General features: G+C 45.6%; 2 protein-coding genes across 4 annotated transcripts in view; one reads left to right on the plus strand and one right to left on the minus strand.

Moving 5' to 3' along the window:
• NUDT19 (nudix hydrolase 19) overlaps positions 1-16,626 on the minus strand; it is a 69,057-nt gene that overhangs the window by 29,354 nt on the left and 23,077 nt on the right. The window lies entirely within an intron of this gene.
• RGS9BP (regulator of G protein signaling 9 binding protein) lies at positions 7,300-8,007 on the plus strand. The gene has a single exon (XM_033940976.1). The coding sequence runs from the start codon at positions 7,300-7,302 to the stop codon at positions 8,005-8,007; it is 708 nt and encodes a 235-aa protein (XP_033796867.1).

A 16,626-nucleotide genomic window follows, 5' to 3' on the forward strand; every position in this document is an offset into this window, starting at 1 on the left:
CACGTGTTGCTTGTAGAAACTTAAAGTTTCTAGATGCCCGCACCGCGCATGCGCCGGTGCCTTCCTACCCGGAGATCCGGGCGTGTCTCCTCAGTTCAGGTAGCTAGCCTGAGAAGCCAACCCAGGGGAGGTGGGTGGGACGTGAGAATAGCTGCCTGCTGTCCCTGGATAACAACTGTTACGGTAAGTAACATTGCTTTATCCCAGGACAAGCAGGCAGGTATTCTCACTAGTGGGTGACCTCCAAGCTAACCTCAGTGGGATGGAGGGGGAGTTGGCGACTTAAGAGAATAAATTTTTCAATACTGTTTGGCCAAACTGTCCATCCCGTCTGGAGAGAGTATCCAGACAATAATGTGAGGTGAATGTGTGAACCGAGGACCAGGTGGCAGCCTTACAAATTTCCTCGATTGGTGTTGATCTGAGGAATGCTACTGAGGCTGCCATTGCTCTGACCTTATGGGCTGTGACCTTACAAGGAAGTGATAATCCAGCCTGGGCATAGCAGAAAGAGATACAAGCCGCCATCCAATTAGAGATGGTGCGCTTTGATACGGGTCTTCCCAACTTGTTAGGATCGAAGGAGACAAAAAGTTGAGGAGTGGTTCTGTGTGGCTTGGTGCGATCCAGGTAGAAAGCCAAGGCACGTTTACAGTCTAGAGTGTGAAGGGCCGATTCTCCGTGGTGAGAATGAGGCTTAGGGAAGAATACTGGAAGTACAATGGATTGGTTGAGATGAAATTCGGAGACCACCTTAGGCAGGAATTTCGGGTGAGTGCGGAGGACCACCTTGTCATGGTGGAATACTGTGAATGGTGGGTCCGCCATCAATGCCTGGAGTTCGCTGACTCTGCGAGCGGACGTAAGGGCTACAAGGAAAAGCACTTTCCAGGTGAGATACTTCAGAGGGGCCCTGTTGAGTGGTTCAAACGGGGGCTTCATGAGGTGGGAAAGGACTACATTGAGGTCCCAAACTACTGGGGGTGGTTTGAGAGGAGGGTTAACATGGAAGAGTCCTTTCATAAATCTGGCGACCACCGGATGGGCCGAGAGGGGTTTCCCTTGTAGAGGCTGGTGGAACGCCGCAATAGCGCTCAGGTGGACTCGTATGGATGTGGACTTGAGCCCAGATTGAGATAGGTGTAGGAGATAGTCCAGCACGGAGGATAAGGAAGCTCGCTGAGGTTCCTTTGACCTAGAAACGCACCATGATGAGAATCTGGTCCATTTCTGGGAGTAGCATTGTCGAGTGGCGGGCTTCCTGGAAGCTTCCAAGACCTCCCTCACTTCTTGTGAGAATTGGTGAGGGGTTACGTTGAGAGGAACCAAGCTGTCAGGTGGAGAGACTGCAGGTTGGGATGAAGTAGTGATCCTTGATGTTGAGTAAGTAGTGAAGGAAACACTGGAAGTGGTACTGGTTCCCTGCTGCTGAGTTGAAGTAGGAGGGAGAACCAAGGTTGTCTGGGCCACCGAGGAGCTATTAGAATCATGGTGGCCCGTTCGAGTTTCAGCTTGACCAGAGTCTTCTGGATCAGCGGGAATGGTGGGAACGCATATAGAAATCGTTTCCCCCAGTTCAGTAGAAAAGCATCTGCCTCGAGGTGATGAGGAGTGTAGATCCTGGAGCAAAACTGAGGCAGTTTGGCGTTGTGGGGAGCCGCAAAGAGGTCTATCTGAGGCGTCCCCCATTGCGTGAAGATTTGGTGAAGGGGGTTGGAATGGAGAGTCCATTCGTGCGGTTGTAGCAGACGGCTTAGTTTGTCTGCTAGGACGTTGTTCTCCCCCTGGATGTATACTGCTCTGAGTAGGGCGTTGTGGCGCACCGCCCAGTCCCAGACTCGTAGAGCTTCCTGGCAAAGGAGGGCCGAGCCCGTGCCTCCTTGCTTGTTGATATAATACATGGCGGCCTGATTGTCTGTGCGAATGAGGATTACCATGTCGTGGAGTCGGTGTTGGAAAGCTTGGAGCGCATTGAAGATGGCTCTGAGTTCCAATAGATTGATTTGGTGTAGTCTTTCCGCACTGGTCCAGAATCCTTGGGTGCAGAGACCCTCCAGGTGGGCCCCCCATGCGTAATTCGACGAATCGGTTGTGAGAACTTTCTGATGGGGGGGAGAGTGCATCAGCAAACCTCTGGATAGATTCGAAGAGGTCATCCACCAAAGTAGAGACTGCCGAAGAGCAGGTGTGACTACGATGCGTTTGGACAGCGGATCGAATGTCTGATTCCACTGTGATGCCAGGGTCCACTGGGGGATCCTGAGGTGGAGTCTGGCAAAGGGTGTCACGTGTACTGTGGAGGCCATATGGCCCAGGAGCACCATCAGTTGTCTCGCCGGTAGGGTTTGGCGAGTAGCCACCGACTGGCAGAGATGAAGAAGGGACTCCATGCGTTGCTGGGGCAGAAATGCTCGGAGTCGGGTGGTGTCCAGGACCGCTCCGATGAAGGGGAGGGACTGGGTGGGTTGTAGATGAGATTTGGAGAAGTTGATCTCGAAGCCTAAATTCTGGAGGAAGTAGGTTGTAGCCAAGGCCGCCGAAGTGGCCTCTGGGGCTGACGGGGCCTTGATGAGCCAGTCGTCGAGGTATGGAAATACCTGTAGACCCCTGTCCCGGAGTGCTGCGGCCACTACCACCAGGCACTTTGTGAAGACTCTGGGGGATGAAGATAGGCCGAATGGTAGCACTCGATACTGTAGGTGCAGATTTCCCACCCGAAATCTGAGGAACTTTCGGGAGGCCGGGTGAATGGGGATGTGAGTGTAGGCCTCCTTGAGATCCAGGGAGCATAACCAGTCGTTCTGCTCGAGGAGGGGGTATAGAGAAGCCAAGGTCAACATGCGGAACTTCTCTTTGACCAGGAACTTGTTGAGGGCCCGAAGGTCTAAAATGGGTCGCAGGTCGCCCGTTTTCTTCGGGACGAGGAAGTACCGGGAGTGAAACCCTCGGTTCAATTGGTCTGACGGGACCGGCTCGACAGCCCGAAGCTGAAGTAAGGTTTGGACTTCCTGAAGAAGAAGGGCGGTCTGCGTCGAGCTTGAAGGATACTCTCTTGGAGGATGGTCCGGGGGGACCCGATGGAATTGAAGAGAGTATCCTTCTCTTATGATGGTGAGGACCCATAGGTCCGTGGTTATGGCCTCCCATCGATGGTAAAAAAGATGGAGGCGGCCCCCTATGGGAGAGGCCGAGGTTATGCTCCCGGGAGGGGCGTCAAAAGGGCTGGGGAGCCTTAGGTACAGCCGGTGGCTGAGGTTTTTGCTGAGACTTCTGGGGAGGTTGTCTCTTCGCAGGCTGTCTCGCAGCAGGCGTTTGTCTGGGCATGTAACGCCGCTGGTAAATCAGGGGTGGCCTGGATGGTCGAGACTGTTGAGGTTTGGGTTTGGGCCGTAGGATGGATTGAAAAGATTTTTCATGATCCGACAGCTTCTTGGTAACAGTTTCGATAGACTCATCGAACAGGTCAGCTCCAGCACATGGTACGTTGGCGAGTCTGTCCTGTAGGTTGGGATCCATATCGATAGTACGGAGCCATGCCAGGCGACGCATGGCTACCGCGCTTGCGGCGGCGCGTGCCGAGAGTTCGAATGCATCGAAGGAGGATTGCATCAGCTGGAGGCGTAATTGGGAGAGGGAGGCTACTACTTCCTCGAACTCGAATCGAGCTTGGTTGTCTATGAACGGAGTGAACTTGCGGAGCACCGGCAAGAAGAACTCCAGATAGGAAGAGAAAAAGAAGTTGTAGTTCAGCACCCGTGACGCCATCATGGAGTTTTGGTAGAATTTTCTACCAAATTTGTCCATCGTTCTCCCCTCTCGGCCCGGCGGTACAGAGGCGTAGACCTGGGAGGGGTGAGAGCGTTTAAGGGAGGACTCGACCAGTAGGGATTGGTGGGAGAGTTGAGGGCCCTCGAACCCTTTATGGTGCACGATGCGGTATCGAGCATCGAGTTTGCTGGGGATCGCCGGTATGGAATACGGCGTTTCGAAGCACTGCATGAAGGTCTGGTCCAGTAATTTGTGCAAGGGGAGCCGAAGCGACTCCGTTGGAGGGTTAGGTAAATGCATGGTGTCCAGATACTCTTTGGAGTATCTGGAGCCCGTGTCAAGGGTCACATCCAGATCATCCGCCATTTGTCGGAGGAATGATGAGAAGGACAATTGTTCCGCCAGCGTCGGTCTGTGGGATGGGCTGGAGGATGATGAGGCCTCCAGGTCCGTGGACATCGGGGAGTGACAAGGAGAATCGGACACCGGTGTCTCCTCGTACTCCGGGCCCCTCGGAGGGGACACCTCTGATGAGGAGTATCCCCTACGTTGCAGTTTTTTCTGCGGTGACACTTCCGAATGGCGTGAGGAGTGCCAGGATGAGTGTCTCGATCGGTGCCCGTCTCGGTGGCGGGACGGGGATCGGGATCGTCTGTGCATCGCATGGTCTCCCGAGGCCCCCAAGTGGATAGGGCTGGAAGCGGTGGATCGTAACTGGGTTTGCGATGCGGGTTCTTGCGATGCTACCCAAGTCTGGTAAGGAGTACGGAAGAACTCTTCCTGACTATGCCCAGGGCTTCGAGTATCGATCGGAGGTCTGGTCCCATGTTGGCGCGGAGGCGTAATGGGTTCTAATGGCGGCATATCGGTAAGCGAGGCTTGCCGCGTGTGCATCGCCGCCCTCCCCCGTTCGTTCTCGTCGGTTGTCGAGGTCGAACGGTGTGGGGGAGGGGGAGGGGGCAGGCCGCCCCTTTGGATCGGTACCGGGAGGTCACCCTGTATGGCAGTGATGAGCCCGGGTCCGATGGTCTGCATGAGCTCAACGAATTGAGCTTCCAGCACGGACCGTAGCGAAGCCGATAAGGAGGGATCCGCACCGAAAGGGGGTCCTCCTGCACGGACATCGCGCTTCTTCGAGGCCGAGTGCTTCTGCTTAGTAGCTTTCGGCACTTTGATGACCATTGGTGGCACTGTGGAAGGAAGAGGTACCTGAACCGAGGAGACCGGGGCAGGCACCGACGTCGAGCTCGTGGATGGTGTCGGGGCGAGCGATGCCGGTTTCACCACGCTCGATGCAGGAGGGGTCGATGCCGGTTTTGCCCGAACCGGGGAGGTATCGGATGAAGTGGAGGCTGAGGGATCCTTAGCTGCGTCCATCTTGAACATCGATTCCCACAATAGGCAACGCCGCTTGAATGAGCGTGCCGTAAGGGTAGAGCAAGGCCTGCACGATTTCGGAATGTGGTCAGGGCCCAAACACTGCAAACAGCGCCAGTGAGAGTCCGTGAGTGAAATCGCGCGTTGGCACTTGCTGCACTTTTTAAAACCGGTGATTGGCCGGGACATAGGCCGGAAAATCTCCGCCGCGAGGTCGAAGCCAGTGGGCCTGAGCCACGTGGCCGGCCCGTTCGACCCGCCGGAGGAAATAATCTTCTTTTTTTTTTTTTTTTTTTACGAAAAGAAAAGAACTGTTAACTGTAATTAAAAGAAAGCGAAAACGCGGACAAGGAAGGCAAATTTAACTGAATTCAGCTAGCGCATGATGAAGTTGAACTTCTCAGCTCCGCGGAAAAGAAAGAACTGAGGAGACACGCCCGGATCTCCGGGTAGGAAGGCACCGGCGCATGCGCGGTGCGGGCATCTAGAAACTTTAAGTTTCTACAAGCAACACGTGCTTGTGAGACGTCCGTACCGGGGCTCTGTCTGATGACATCACCCACTAGTGAGAATACCTGCCTGCTTGTCCTGGGATAATCAATGCTACTGATCATGGGCAAGCAGAGGCTTCTCCCATGTCTTAATAACAGACTATGGACTTTTCCTCCAGGAATTTGTCCAAACCTTTCTTAAAACTAGCTACGCTATCTGCTTTTACCATAACCTCTGGCAACGCGTTCCAGATCTTCGTGTTCCAGATCTTAACTATTCTCTGAGTGAAAAAATATTTACTCCTTTTGGTTTTAAAAGTATTTCCCTGCAGTTTCATCGAGAGTCCCCTAGTTTTTGTAATCGTTGACGGAGTGAAAAATTGATCCACTTGTACCCGTTCTACTCCTCTCAGGATTTTGTAGACTTCAATCATACCTCCCCTCAGCATTCTCTTTTCCAAGCTGAAGAGCCCTAACCTTTTTTAGTCTTTCCTCATACTAGGCACAGTGCACCTAGGAAACATTACACCTAGACTGTGGCTAGGATATATAGTCATAGTCTAGTGCAAACAAGATCAGCTCCTCAAATTTGCTCCGATCGGGTTGCTTTTTGCTCAGTTAACCACGCAGCAGAACTAAGAGGATAGCAGTTTCCCTGCTTTTGCTCAGTACCAGTTCTGTGGGTGCTAGAGTACTTCGAGTATACAAAGACTCATGCAGTACCTGGCAACAAAGAAAGCACTGCAACCCCCTTTAATTTCAACCCCCTGGAAATTCTCAGGATCAATTATTTTATTTTTAAAAGGGGAACTAGATAAAACTAGGATCATGTGGATTACTACTGCACTACCTTAAAAAAAAAGCGGCCATGGCATGGGTTATGCATGGAACCTCATTTTAACTCCCACAAACCTCACGGATCCCTCTCACTCCTGAGGAGAGCAGATCTTTAAGGGCTTGCAGTTAAGATCTGCACGTTCCATAGGGTCCGTGTTTTACCCAGTCCCCTTGCAGGGGAAGGAAGCTGCTGACTGAAACTAGGACAAGTGTTATGAGACAGAACCCTTTGTGCTTATGCAATGTGTCCCCTGCTATGAGGCAGTTGCCCCTTTTACCTATATCATTAGATCTGTTCTCTAAAGTAATTTGCATGTCAGATACAGGACACACAGCAGCCACAGCAGTGTAAATAGTATAAACAGCGCATGTCAGACAGAAGGCAGACAGGGGTTTAGCTTTGTGATCAGAGAGCAGCCAGACAGCTCCACAATCCGCAGCTAGAAGATATAATACGAGCTCTGAGAGACAGGCTGCAGGTAATCCTTAGTAACACGGGAATCACTGCTGTGCCCCAGCTGAGCTATGAGCATCCTTTGGCAGGAGACTGAGCCACAAGTGCCGGGTTTATTGTTGCAGCATTGATTAGAAGGTGAAGTGGAGGCAATAGCAGATTCCTGGGAAGCAGCTGGATTCTTTCGACAGAGGATGGTCTCTCCAATTGCCTCTGCTGGATCCTGGGAGAGGTTTCCGAAGCACACTGTGTTTTCCTGAGAGGACCAGTAGAAGAGGTTTCCCAGCCTGAGCCAGGATACAATCCTAAGCATCCCCACGCTGGCAGTGGGTGTCAGTGGAGTTTGTACTGAAGAGCCTGCTTTCAGTCATAATGAAGGAGGAGTGCAAAGTGCTGTTGGACACCCTCAACAAAGTGACTGCCTGCTACCGGCACCTGGTGCTTACCATTGGAGGCACCTCAGATTCCAAAAGCCTGCGAGAGGAGCTGAAGAAGACCAGTCAGAAAGCGCAGGATCTGGCTGTGGCCAACAGGAACAAGCTTACTGCCATTTTAAAGGACAAAAATGTTAGCCATGAGGACAAAGCCGAGGTTGAGCGGCTCTGGGTACTCTTCTCCAGTTGTATGGAAATCCTGGAGGTAGATATGAGGAGGGCACTGGAGCTGAGTCATGAGTTCCCGCTGAATGTGCCCGCCAAGCATCTCCTGCAAACAGGCATGACAGGGGGAACCTCAGGTGTGGTTGCCCGGGCTATGAGTGTGCACAACCTGAAATATGAGGCAGACCACAACATAGATGTGATTGACCTCAAGGAGCTAGAAGATGAAATCAACCAAGTAGAGGAGATGATGTATGAGATGGAAATGAAGGTTAATGTCCCCCACTGGACCATAGAAGCCAAACAGGTCCCAGGAGCAGAATTGAAGTCTACTGTGAGTGTAGGGGCCTCCTCAGTGAGCATGATCTCTACAAATGACAATAAATCCTGTGATCTTAGCAAACTTGTAGCTGGGATCATTTTTACTGCTGTTTTAATTATTGCTATAATTTTAGCTGTCTGTGTTGTCAAACTCTCTTAGGATTACAGATGATTTCTCCCCCTCCCTCCATGCTGGCAATGTTGGCGAAATCTTAGATCATTTGATTTATTCATGTAATATGTTAAAGAGTGAAATTTCAATTTATTTTAAAGGCATTATTGACCATAGTACCTTTTCAAATGATATCAAATTGAAAAATGTTCATACCTTGCATTTCAAAGTTGGATTAGGTTTTTACTTATAGAGTATGTAATGGCTGCAATTTACAAAACAACTTTAAAAAATAACAAATATATATATTTCTTACACACAGTCTAATGCTCATACTTATTTTTTATTGATGAGGAAGATGCAGAGATTATGAGACTGTTTTGACTAGAGTTTAGAGAAGAACTTGTTTGCTATTTGAATTTTAACTCATAGCCTAAATGATTCTTAATTTGATAGACTATAGAGCTTCATGTTTACAAAGCATCTGGGTTTAACCAGGTAATTCACCCAATTATTTAATATACCAGTATCAGGTTAAAATGTGCATTATATAGAATGAGTAATATTAAAATTAATATATATAATTGTAATTGAAGATTATATAGATTATGTATTTTGTCCAAATTCTATCTCTGTTGCACAGTCTATATTCTGCTAAATCCTTAATGCACTCTCTGTTGGCAGCATATAATTCCAATCACAAGAATAAAAAGCAGTCAAAACTTTAGAGAGAGAAAAAAGTAACATTTTCAAATTGGAAAAATAGTAAATCAGTACTTATTCATTTAGGTTTGTTTTAGGTGTGAAAGGTTTACTAGTCAAAATGTGTTTGATTTTTTAAGACCTGTCACTTGAGCAGGCGCAAATGTCCTCATTTAGGATGTTCTAATTTGTATGTGAATCCCTAAAGGTAAAATGAAAAGCCTATGACCAGCTGTGATTGCAATTTTGTGGGTGGAGAGAATTAGTTGCATAGTTTTCTAAAAAAATTAAAAATACAATAACGTAAAAATCTACATCATAAAATCATAAGTTATAGACATACAGTATTTAAAAATCAGATATAACCCTCTTAGGTTAGTGTTTTTGTTTTTTTTAATTAGTACAAGTTATCAGGAGCAGGGCCCATATGAATAAAATAGGTTCTGTGGCAGATAACATGCACCAATCTTTAATAAAAAAGACCCCCCACCTTGCTGTCTATGGTCCTTAAATGGAAAATGGGACAGAGTGGAGTGACCGAGAAACTGAACTTGACTTAGGTGAGAATTTTACAAATTAACCATTCATATTACTATTACTTCATTGTTTCTTCATAGTCCCAGGTCTAGCATTGATCTTCTTACTCATGTCATGGTATAGACCCTATTACTGTTAACCATTTTTAGCAATTATTCTGCCTCCTTATTAGGAAGCTGAATCTCAACCATCTAAGGCAGGGGTGTCAAAGTTCCTCCTCAAGGGTCGCAATCCAGTCGGGTTTTCAGAATTTCCCCAATGAATATGCATGAGATCTATTTGCATGCACTACTTTCATTGTATGCTAATAGATCACATGCATATTCATTGGGGAAATCCTGAAAACCTGACTGGATTGTGGCCCTCGAGGAAGTACTTTGACACCCCTGATCTAAGGCCTGTATTGCTGCAACTTGAAAAGGGGCATTATAAACCCTATTAGAGTATGAATTCAGTCTCATCAGGAAATAAAGTCTAGAATGATCCATAGAGATATGAAAGGTCCTTCAGTTCACAGGAAAAAAAAAACAGTCTGGAAAGGACACCTTGGCCTTCTGAACATGTATAGGACTCAAAATTGCGGGAGAGCCATTTGAAAAAAATGTGCTTTTAGATGTCTCTTAAAATTTTGAAATGATTCTTCCTTCCTTAACTCTACTGGTAAATTGTTCCACAATATTGGAACCAAGTAGAAAAATGCACCATTTCTGGTTGAGGCAAGGTGAGCCTTTGAGATATGGGGAACAGCTACTCTATTGTCATTTAAAGATCTAAATGAGCGACTCGGTATAACACTAGATTAGAGAGATATAATGGTGGTAACTCAAATAATGCCCTATGTGCCAACATCAGGATTTTAAATTTAATACTTATAAATTGTTTTTCATAGCGGTCTAACTTTTGTGAAACAAGTTTTCTTGTTAACAAATGCACCTGGCTTCCAGCTCTCTGCTAGAATGGCAGATAAATGCAGTACACATAGGGCTCCTTTTACAAAGGTACGCTAGGGCCTTAACGCGCGGAATAGCGTGCGCTAAATTGCCACATGTGCTAGCCACTACCGCCTCCTTTTGAGCAGGCGCGCGCTAATCCAGTGCGTGCGGTAAAACCCGTAGCGCACCATCGTAAAAGGAGCCCATAGTTGAACTCCTCTCTTTCCCAACCCTTCTGACTTTTTATTTTACTTTCTTACCTATCTTGGTTCTCAATTTTTGTCTTTGGTGTAAAAGTCACCTCCAACATTTATTATTATTTTGTCAGGGCATTCTACAAAAAAAATTGCATGGAGGAACTGAGTCCTTGCCCCATGAGCTTACAATTTAAAGGGCCTATGCACTAACCATTTTTCCTATAGACACAAAAGGGCCTAGATTGTGGTTCATAGTCATTTGCGTGCAAGACACCAGCGCGCCGACAATCCAGTGCTGACAATTCAGCGCAAGACAGAAGTGCGCCGCCGAAAAATTTATTTTTTAAGAGCTCCCACTTTAATGCATAGTGTTCGCGCTGCCGTTGGAAGGTGTGGGGGTGCAACCCCCCACATTATAGAGAAAACGGAACAGTTTCCGATTTTTTTCAGGAAAAGTTCCGTTTTGTCTATAATGTGGGGGGTTGCACCCCCCATTCCCCCCCAACGGCAGCGCAAACACTATGCATTAAAGTGTGGGGTTTCCCCCCACACCCTCCATCAGAGCTCTTAAAAAATTAAGTTTTTCAGCGGCACGCTTCTGTCTTGCGCTAAGTTGACTGTGCTGGATTGTTGGCGCGCTGGTGTCTCGCGTGCGATTATCCCGTCACCCTAGATTGTATATAAAACTTAAAAATTTTTAATTGTCTTAAATGGCGCAATAATTGAAAACACCATAAAAAGACAATTAAAAACAATGTAAATGATTAATTTAAGTTCTGTGCAAAAATCAGCGCAGCGCCTATTGGTGTCTACACAAAGGTACCTACCCGAAAACTAGGCGTGGTTAGAGGCAGAGTTTGGGTGTGGAATGACTTAGGCGTTGGTAGCTGTGTTAGGCACTGGTAAATTGCCAGGAAAATCCTGGCCTAATATACCAGTGCCTAAGTTGTAGATGCCTACTGGCACCTAACTCAATTTAGGTGTTGGCAATCATGATTCTATAGACAGCACCTAAATTTTACATGTGGTAGGCACTGTTTCCTTAGGCGCCTACTGATTTAGGCCCCGTTAATAGAATCAGGCACAAAATGCTACCGTATATACTCTTTAGCATATCTGAAGGTCACAATGCATGACAAACAGGATTTGAGTCCAGGCTTCCTGGTCCCCAGTCCATTAGTTTAGCCATTAAGCTGCCCCCTTAACCTTTCAAGTTTTATATTGCATTGATGAGAATTTTACAAGAATTATTTTCTCATGGAAAAGCTGGATATTCCATTATGACTTTACTATTACATATTCTCACTGTTTGTTGGGACAGATTAAGACACAAACTGTTCTTTCATATTATGGAGCAGTTTCCCCGATTGGTCCCACAGATTCCAAACAAACCATGGTACTAAAATGGTTACAAAATTAATCTATTCTATAAAACTTTGTTCTTTTTTGTGCATTTCCAGGTTTTCTCTGCTATTTTTTTTTTAATACAAAATGTATTTTTATGACATCACTTTTTACTTTAGGACTCCTTTTACAAAGCCACAGTAGCGATTCTCAGCATGACAAGTGCAACAAAACCCATAGGAAATTGAATGGGCTTTGTCACATTTGCTGTGTGGGAATCACTACCATGACTTTGTAAAAGGGGCTTTTAGTTTGCAAAATCATGCCAGGCAGCTCATTAATGACTTACAATGTGGAAGCAAGCACACACACAAAAAACCCTTCGTGGGCTTGTTTTCACAAAAAAAAATATTTACAGCTTAAGAGCTGTTACTTATTTATTTTTATCTGAAAATCTGCAAAACAAACTATCACTTCTTGCGATTTTTGCAAAATAATTAAAGGTCCTTCTGGCCTGGAGTCCTCCCAAATATACTTCCTCCAGGGAAGCTACAACACCCTGATGGCACAGCAGGCTTAACATCTCACCAATCTCCAGCTCTGATGTAGAGCTTAAACATTTCAAAACCTCCTCTCCAAAACCCAGTCCCTTCCCAAAGTAAAGGGCACTGGTCTTTGACCTAAGGACCACCGCATGAGTGGACTGCTGGGCACGATGGACCACTGGTCTGACCCAGCAGTGGCAAAGTTTATATTCCTTCGATCACCCCATGCTCTGAGTCATCCCAAGGGGTTTAGAGATGTAATGGAGTCAAGTGCAATTTTCATACCTGCCCTGGAGGTTGCCTATCTCAAAATTGCAGAAATATTTTGATACTAGAGCTATGGGTCACTGATAAGTTTTGAGAAGCGGGAAGAGATTTTAAAATGTAGTTTGGGATGGAACATCGGGGTTATTGAGCCACCAGGAAGTTGAGGTCCCATCAGAAAAGGTCCAAGTGGGACCTACAATTTGGGCCAGAGGGTTCTTACATTTTTTCATACTTTCACATGAAGGAGCATTAAAAAAAATAAAACAAGTAAATTGCTACATGGAAAATTCCACATGAATTTTAGCCGAGTATGTAAATAAGACAAGAACTCATATGCTTTTCCTGGCTCATTTTCACAGAAATGTGTACATAAGGGTTGTAACAGTGCGAGCAGGGTGAGGTCTGAGCCAGTACACAAATAGCCAGATACATGCAGAGAAAGTAAAGGAAAAGTTTTTATTAACTCAATAAGGGAAATCCTGCATCCTGTTACTTCACAGGGCTAAATATACAATGAGCAGTCTTGGTCCAGAGTCCTGAAGTGGGCTGTTGGCTGACAGGACCCAAAACCTGGACCATGGTTTGCAAAAAGCAATGCCCCAAACAGTCTTCCTTCAGCCAGTCCTAAGCCTCAGGTTCCCAAGTATTCAGCAAGAAAAGGTTTGGCTTACCTCAGCCAAACAGAATATCTAGTGGTTGTAGTTAAGGCGTATGCTGGGGCCACTTCTTTCTCCAGGCCTCTCTAACCTAGTTCTGGCCTTCTCTCTAATACTTCCTGATAGGTGCTTCCCTGACTACTTCCTTCTCATGTCACTTCCCCCTAAGGAGGAGCTACCTATGTTAAGGTGGTTCCAACATTGTGAGGGAGTATCCAGCAGGGGGAGTAGTAGTGCTCTGTAGACTCCCTCACAGGATTATTGTCCCTAATTCCTTCCCATCCCATAAATACACTCCACACACCACCATACACCTCCCTAAACCGTACCCATATCTAACTACACCCTACCATCCACATTCTTACCACATATGCACTTCACACATCCACCACCCATGCACACACTCCCACATAATCCCATTTCCATACAGATACCCCCCCCCAAAAAATGCTTACACGCACACACGTTATAAGCAAATAAGCAAACTCACACACAAACCAAAAAGAGAAAAAATGGCTCTCTTAAAAATGATGTGTCAACAACAAAAACAAAAAAGGAGGCTATATTTATCTGGTTAATTGGGATAAACTCTTCAGAAATCTATACAGCAGAGGACAATCCAAGATGGTGTCGAGGGCAGACACTGGGCACGGTGCTCCAGCCTAATTAGATCTCACTTCGCTTACCTTTACTTCATGCCAGTACTCTAGTGCTGATTTCTTCTTTGGTTTTCGGACATGGGTAAGCGGAAAGGAAGTTCCAGGGCAACTCCTCCAGCGACTGGGAATCCGCGAGGTCTGATTCAGACAACCTTGGACGGAAGAGTAGTGCCCCATGTGAAGGAAACATACCCGCTTTGGGAGGAATGCCAAGTTCTGCGGCAAGCCTCAATTATGATCGTGTTTCCTTGAGCCCGATTCAGGAGCAGGCTCCCCTCCAACCTGGAAGAGGAATCTCCGTGGAGAGAGAGGTGATGCAGTTCCCACGAGAGGGAAGATCACCGTCTAGCCTTGGAGGAGAATTGGTGGAAGAAGAGGATCCCACTGGGCCACAAACATGGCACTCACCGCAGAGACAGGGGAAGTACTACCTTCCGTGAAAGGGAACGAACAATTTGGTGAGTTGGTAAAGCCTGCACTAATTAACATGGATGAACTGTAGAGAGCTATTAAGGTAATGGACTCTAACCTCAGGAAAGCAGTAACCATGGTCAGAAATTATTGTGCTACTATCAGTTCACAGGTAAACTCTCATGGAGAAATGCTTCATGAACAAGCTGAGAGTATAAAAAGGCATGAATAACAGATTAAGCAGATTAACTACTAGATTCACTAAGCAAACCGATCGTGTACCGATCGGTTTGCGACCCCTTTGTGACCCGATTCACTAACCTGTCCTCCGATCTGATTCTGATCCGTGCATGCAAATGAGGGGAAACGGCATGCAAAGTAGATAGGGACACGATTCACAAAACTTTTCAGGGAACAGCGACTGGGTTGGCCGATCCAAAAAAAAGTGACTGCTGAGGTCCAGTCGCTCAGGTCCTTTCCGACTGCCCTGCCTTCTGCCGCCCTGCTCTCTGCCCTGCTTCTCTGGTCTCAGACCCAATCTCCTGCCTGCCCCGAATCTCCTGCTCTCTCCTGCCTGCCCCGATTCTCCTGCCCTTCCCCGCAGTGGGTTAAAACCACGGGCTCACAAAAAAGTTTTTAAAAAAATTCTCTGCCGGGCTCGGTAGGTGGGAGGTGTGTCAACGATCATCCCCATTTGTATGCAGGCCTTTTGTAAATTCGTCAGCCTGCATGCAATCGGGCATGGATCGGACACGGAATCGGGGGTTAGTGAATCTAGCCCTAAGACCTAAGAAGTAGAGATTGTCAAAAAAAGAGTTGGAATTTATAGAGAATAAGCAAAGGAAAAATAATTTAAGACTCTTGAATTTGCTAAGTCACCAATTGTATCAGCAATGGAAATAGTTTGTAGGTATTTGAAAGAGATCTTACTAATACTTACAGAGAGCTTACCACCTATAACAAATACTCAGTATATTTCCTTTGGAAATAAGTTAATTCCACCCCTACTGAAGTGATGGGAGCAGAAGGTAAACTGAATTTGATCAAGTTTTTGGAAAATTCCTTGGAAGTAATAACAGAAAAGACTACTTTTATAGTGATGTTTGCTCTGGAATTTGATAGGAATTTAATCTTTTGGACTTATTTCTGATGTATGAATGATAAATTTTTCAGTTCAACTGTGCGTCTTTTTCCTGACATGTCTCAAGAAACTCAGAAAAGAAGAAATGACTTTTTGACTTATAGGTCAAGAGTCCAAGCTCTATGTGCTTCGTTTATATTAAAATTTCTATCTAAGTGCTGTGTTATATTAGAAGGAAAAAATTTCTGGTTTTTGAACCGAAACAGTTATTAGAATTTATATTTAAGTATTTTTATTGATTTCAATATTATCAGAAAGCAAATTTAATATTTCAATATTGTACAGAAAGCAAATTTAACCAAAGCATATTACAATCATATAAATCCATACTTAACAATGTTAAGCAATACAAGAAAAACTATTATGGTAAAATTAGCTCATGTCCTCATTAGATCCAAGAATTAATTGTGAGAACATAAAGAAACAATCAAAAAAGTAATGCTATTCCTATAGATCGGTAAGGAAGTTTTCTCCTTGTCCAGACGGGACATTGTCTCAAAGAATACATATTTAGTTGAGTGATAACAGACAATGCACTTACAAGGATGTCTCAAATAAAATGTAGCCCCCAATGAGATGACCCCCCGGTTTCAAAAGATGGAAGTCACGTCTACGTTTTTGCGTTTCCCTTGTAACATCAGGGAACATTTGAATTTTTCAGCCAAGAAATTCCTTTTGTTTATTCTAAGAAATAGTCTCAATAACCAAGATTTATCAATAGAAAGAGCCAAAGTAGCTACTAATGTTGCAGGTGTTATCACTTCCTTATCCGACTTTTCCAGAATCTCTGTAATATTCATTACTTGTCCTTCAGTAGGCTCAGGTTGCTGTTGGTGCAGAATTTTGCTAGGGAGATAATAAACTTGAACGAATGGTGGAAGATTACCTTCCGGAACTTCCAAAATTTCTAATAAATATCTCCTGAGCATATCTCTAGGTGTTACCATAGTTATTCTTGGAAAGTTTATCAATCTCAAATTATTACTACGTGCCTGATTTTCTAATAACTCCACTTTTCTTCTAAGATTCAAGTTGTCTTTAATTAGAGCTTCCTGGAGTTGTTTTATTGTAACCATATCCTGCTGAGTCTTTTCAAGTAAACTATTAGAAGAAGTCATATCCAATTTTAATTTTTCTAATTCTTCTGAGTGGTGGATAAGTTTATTTTCAATCTGTTGGAAATTGGGACTAATTACCTTCCCAAAATTTGCTACCAGGTCCCAAAGGGCTTCTAAGGTCACCTCAGCAGGTCTATCCCAAAAAGAAGCTTGTATTG

This window comes from Geotrypetes seraphini, chromosome 4 (assembly GCF_902459505.1).
Source record: "Geotrypetes seraphini chromosome 4, aGeoSer1.1, whole genome shotgun sequence".
In the NCBI taxonomy this organism is placed as follows: Eukaryota; Metazoa; Chordata; class Amphibia; order Gymnophiona; family Dermophiidae; genus Geotrypetes; species Geotrypetes seraphini.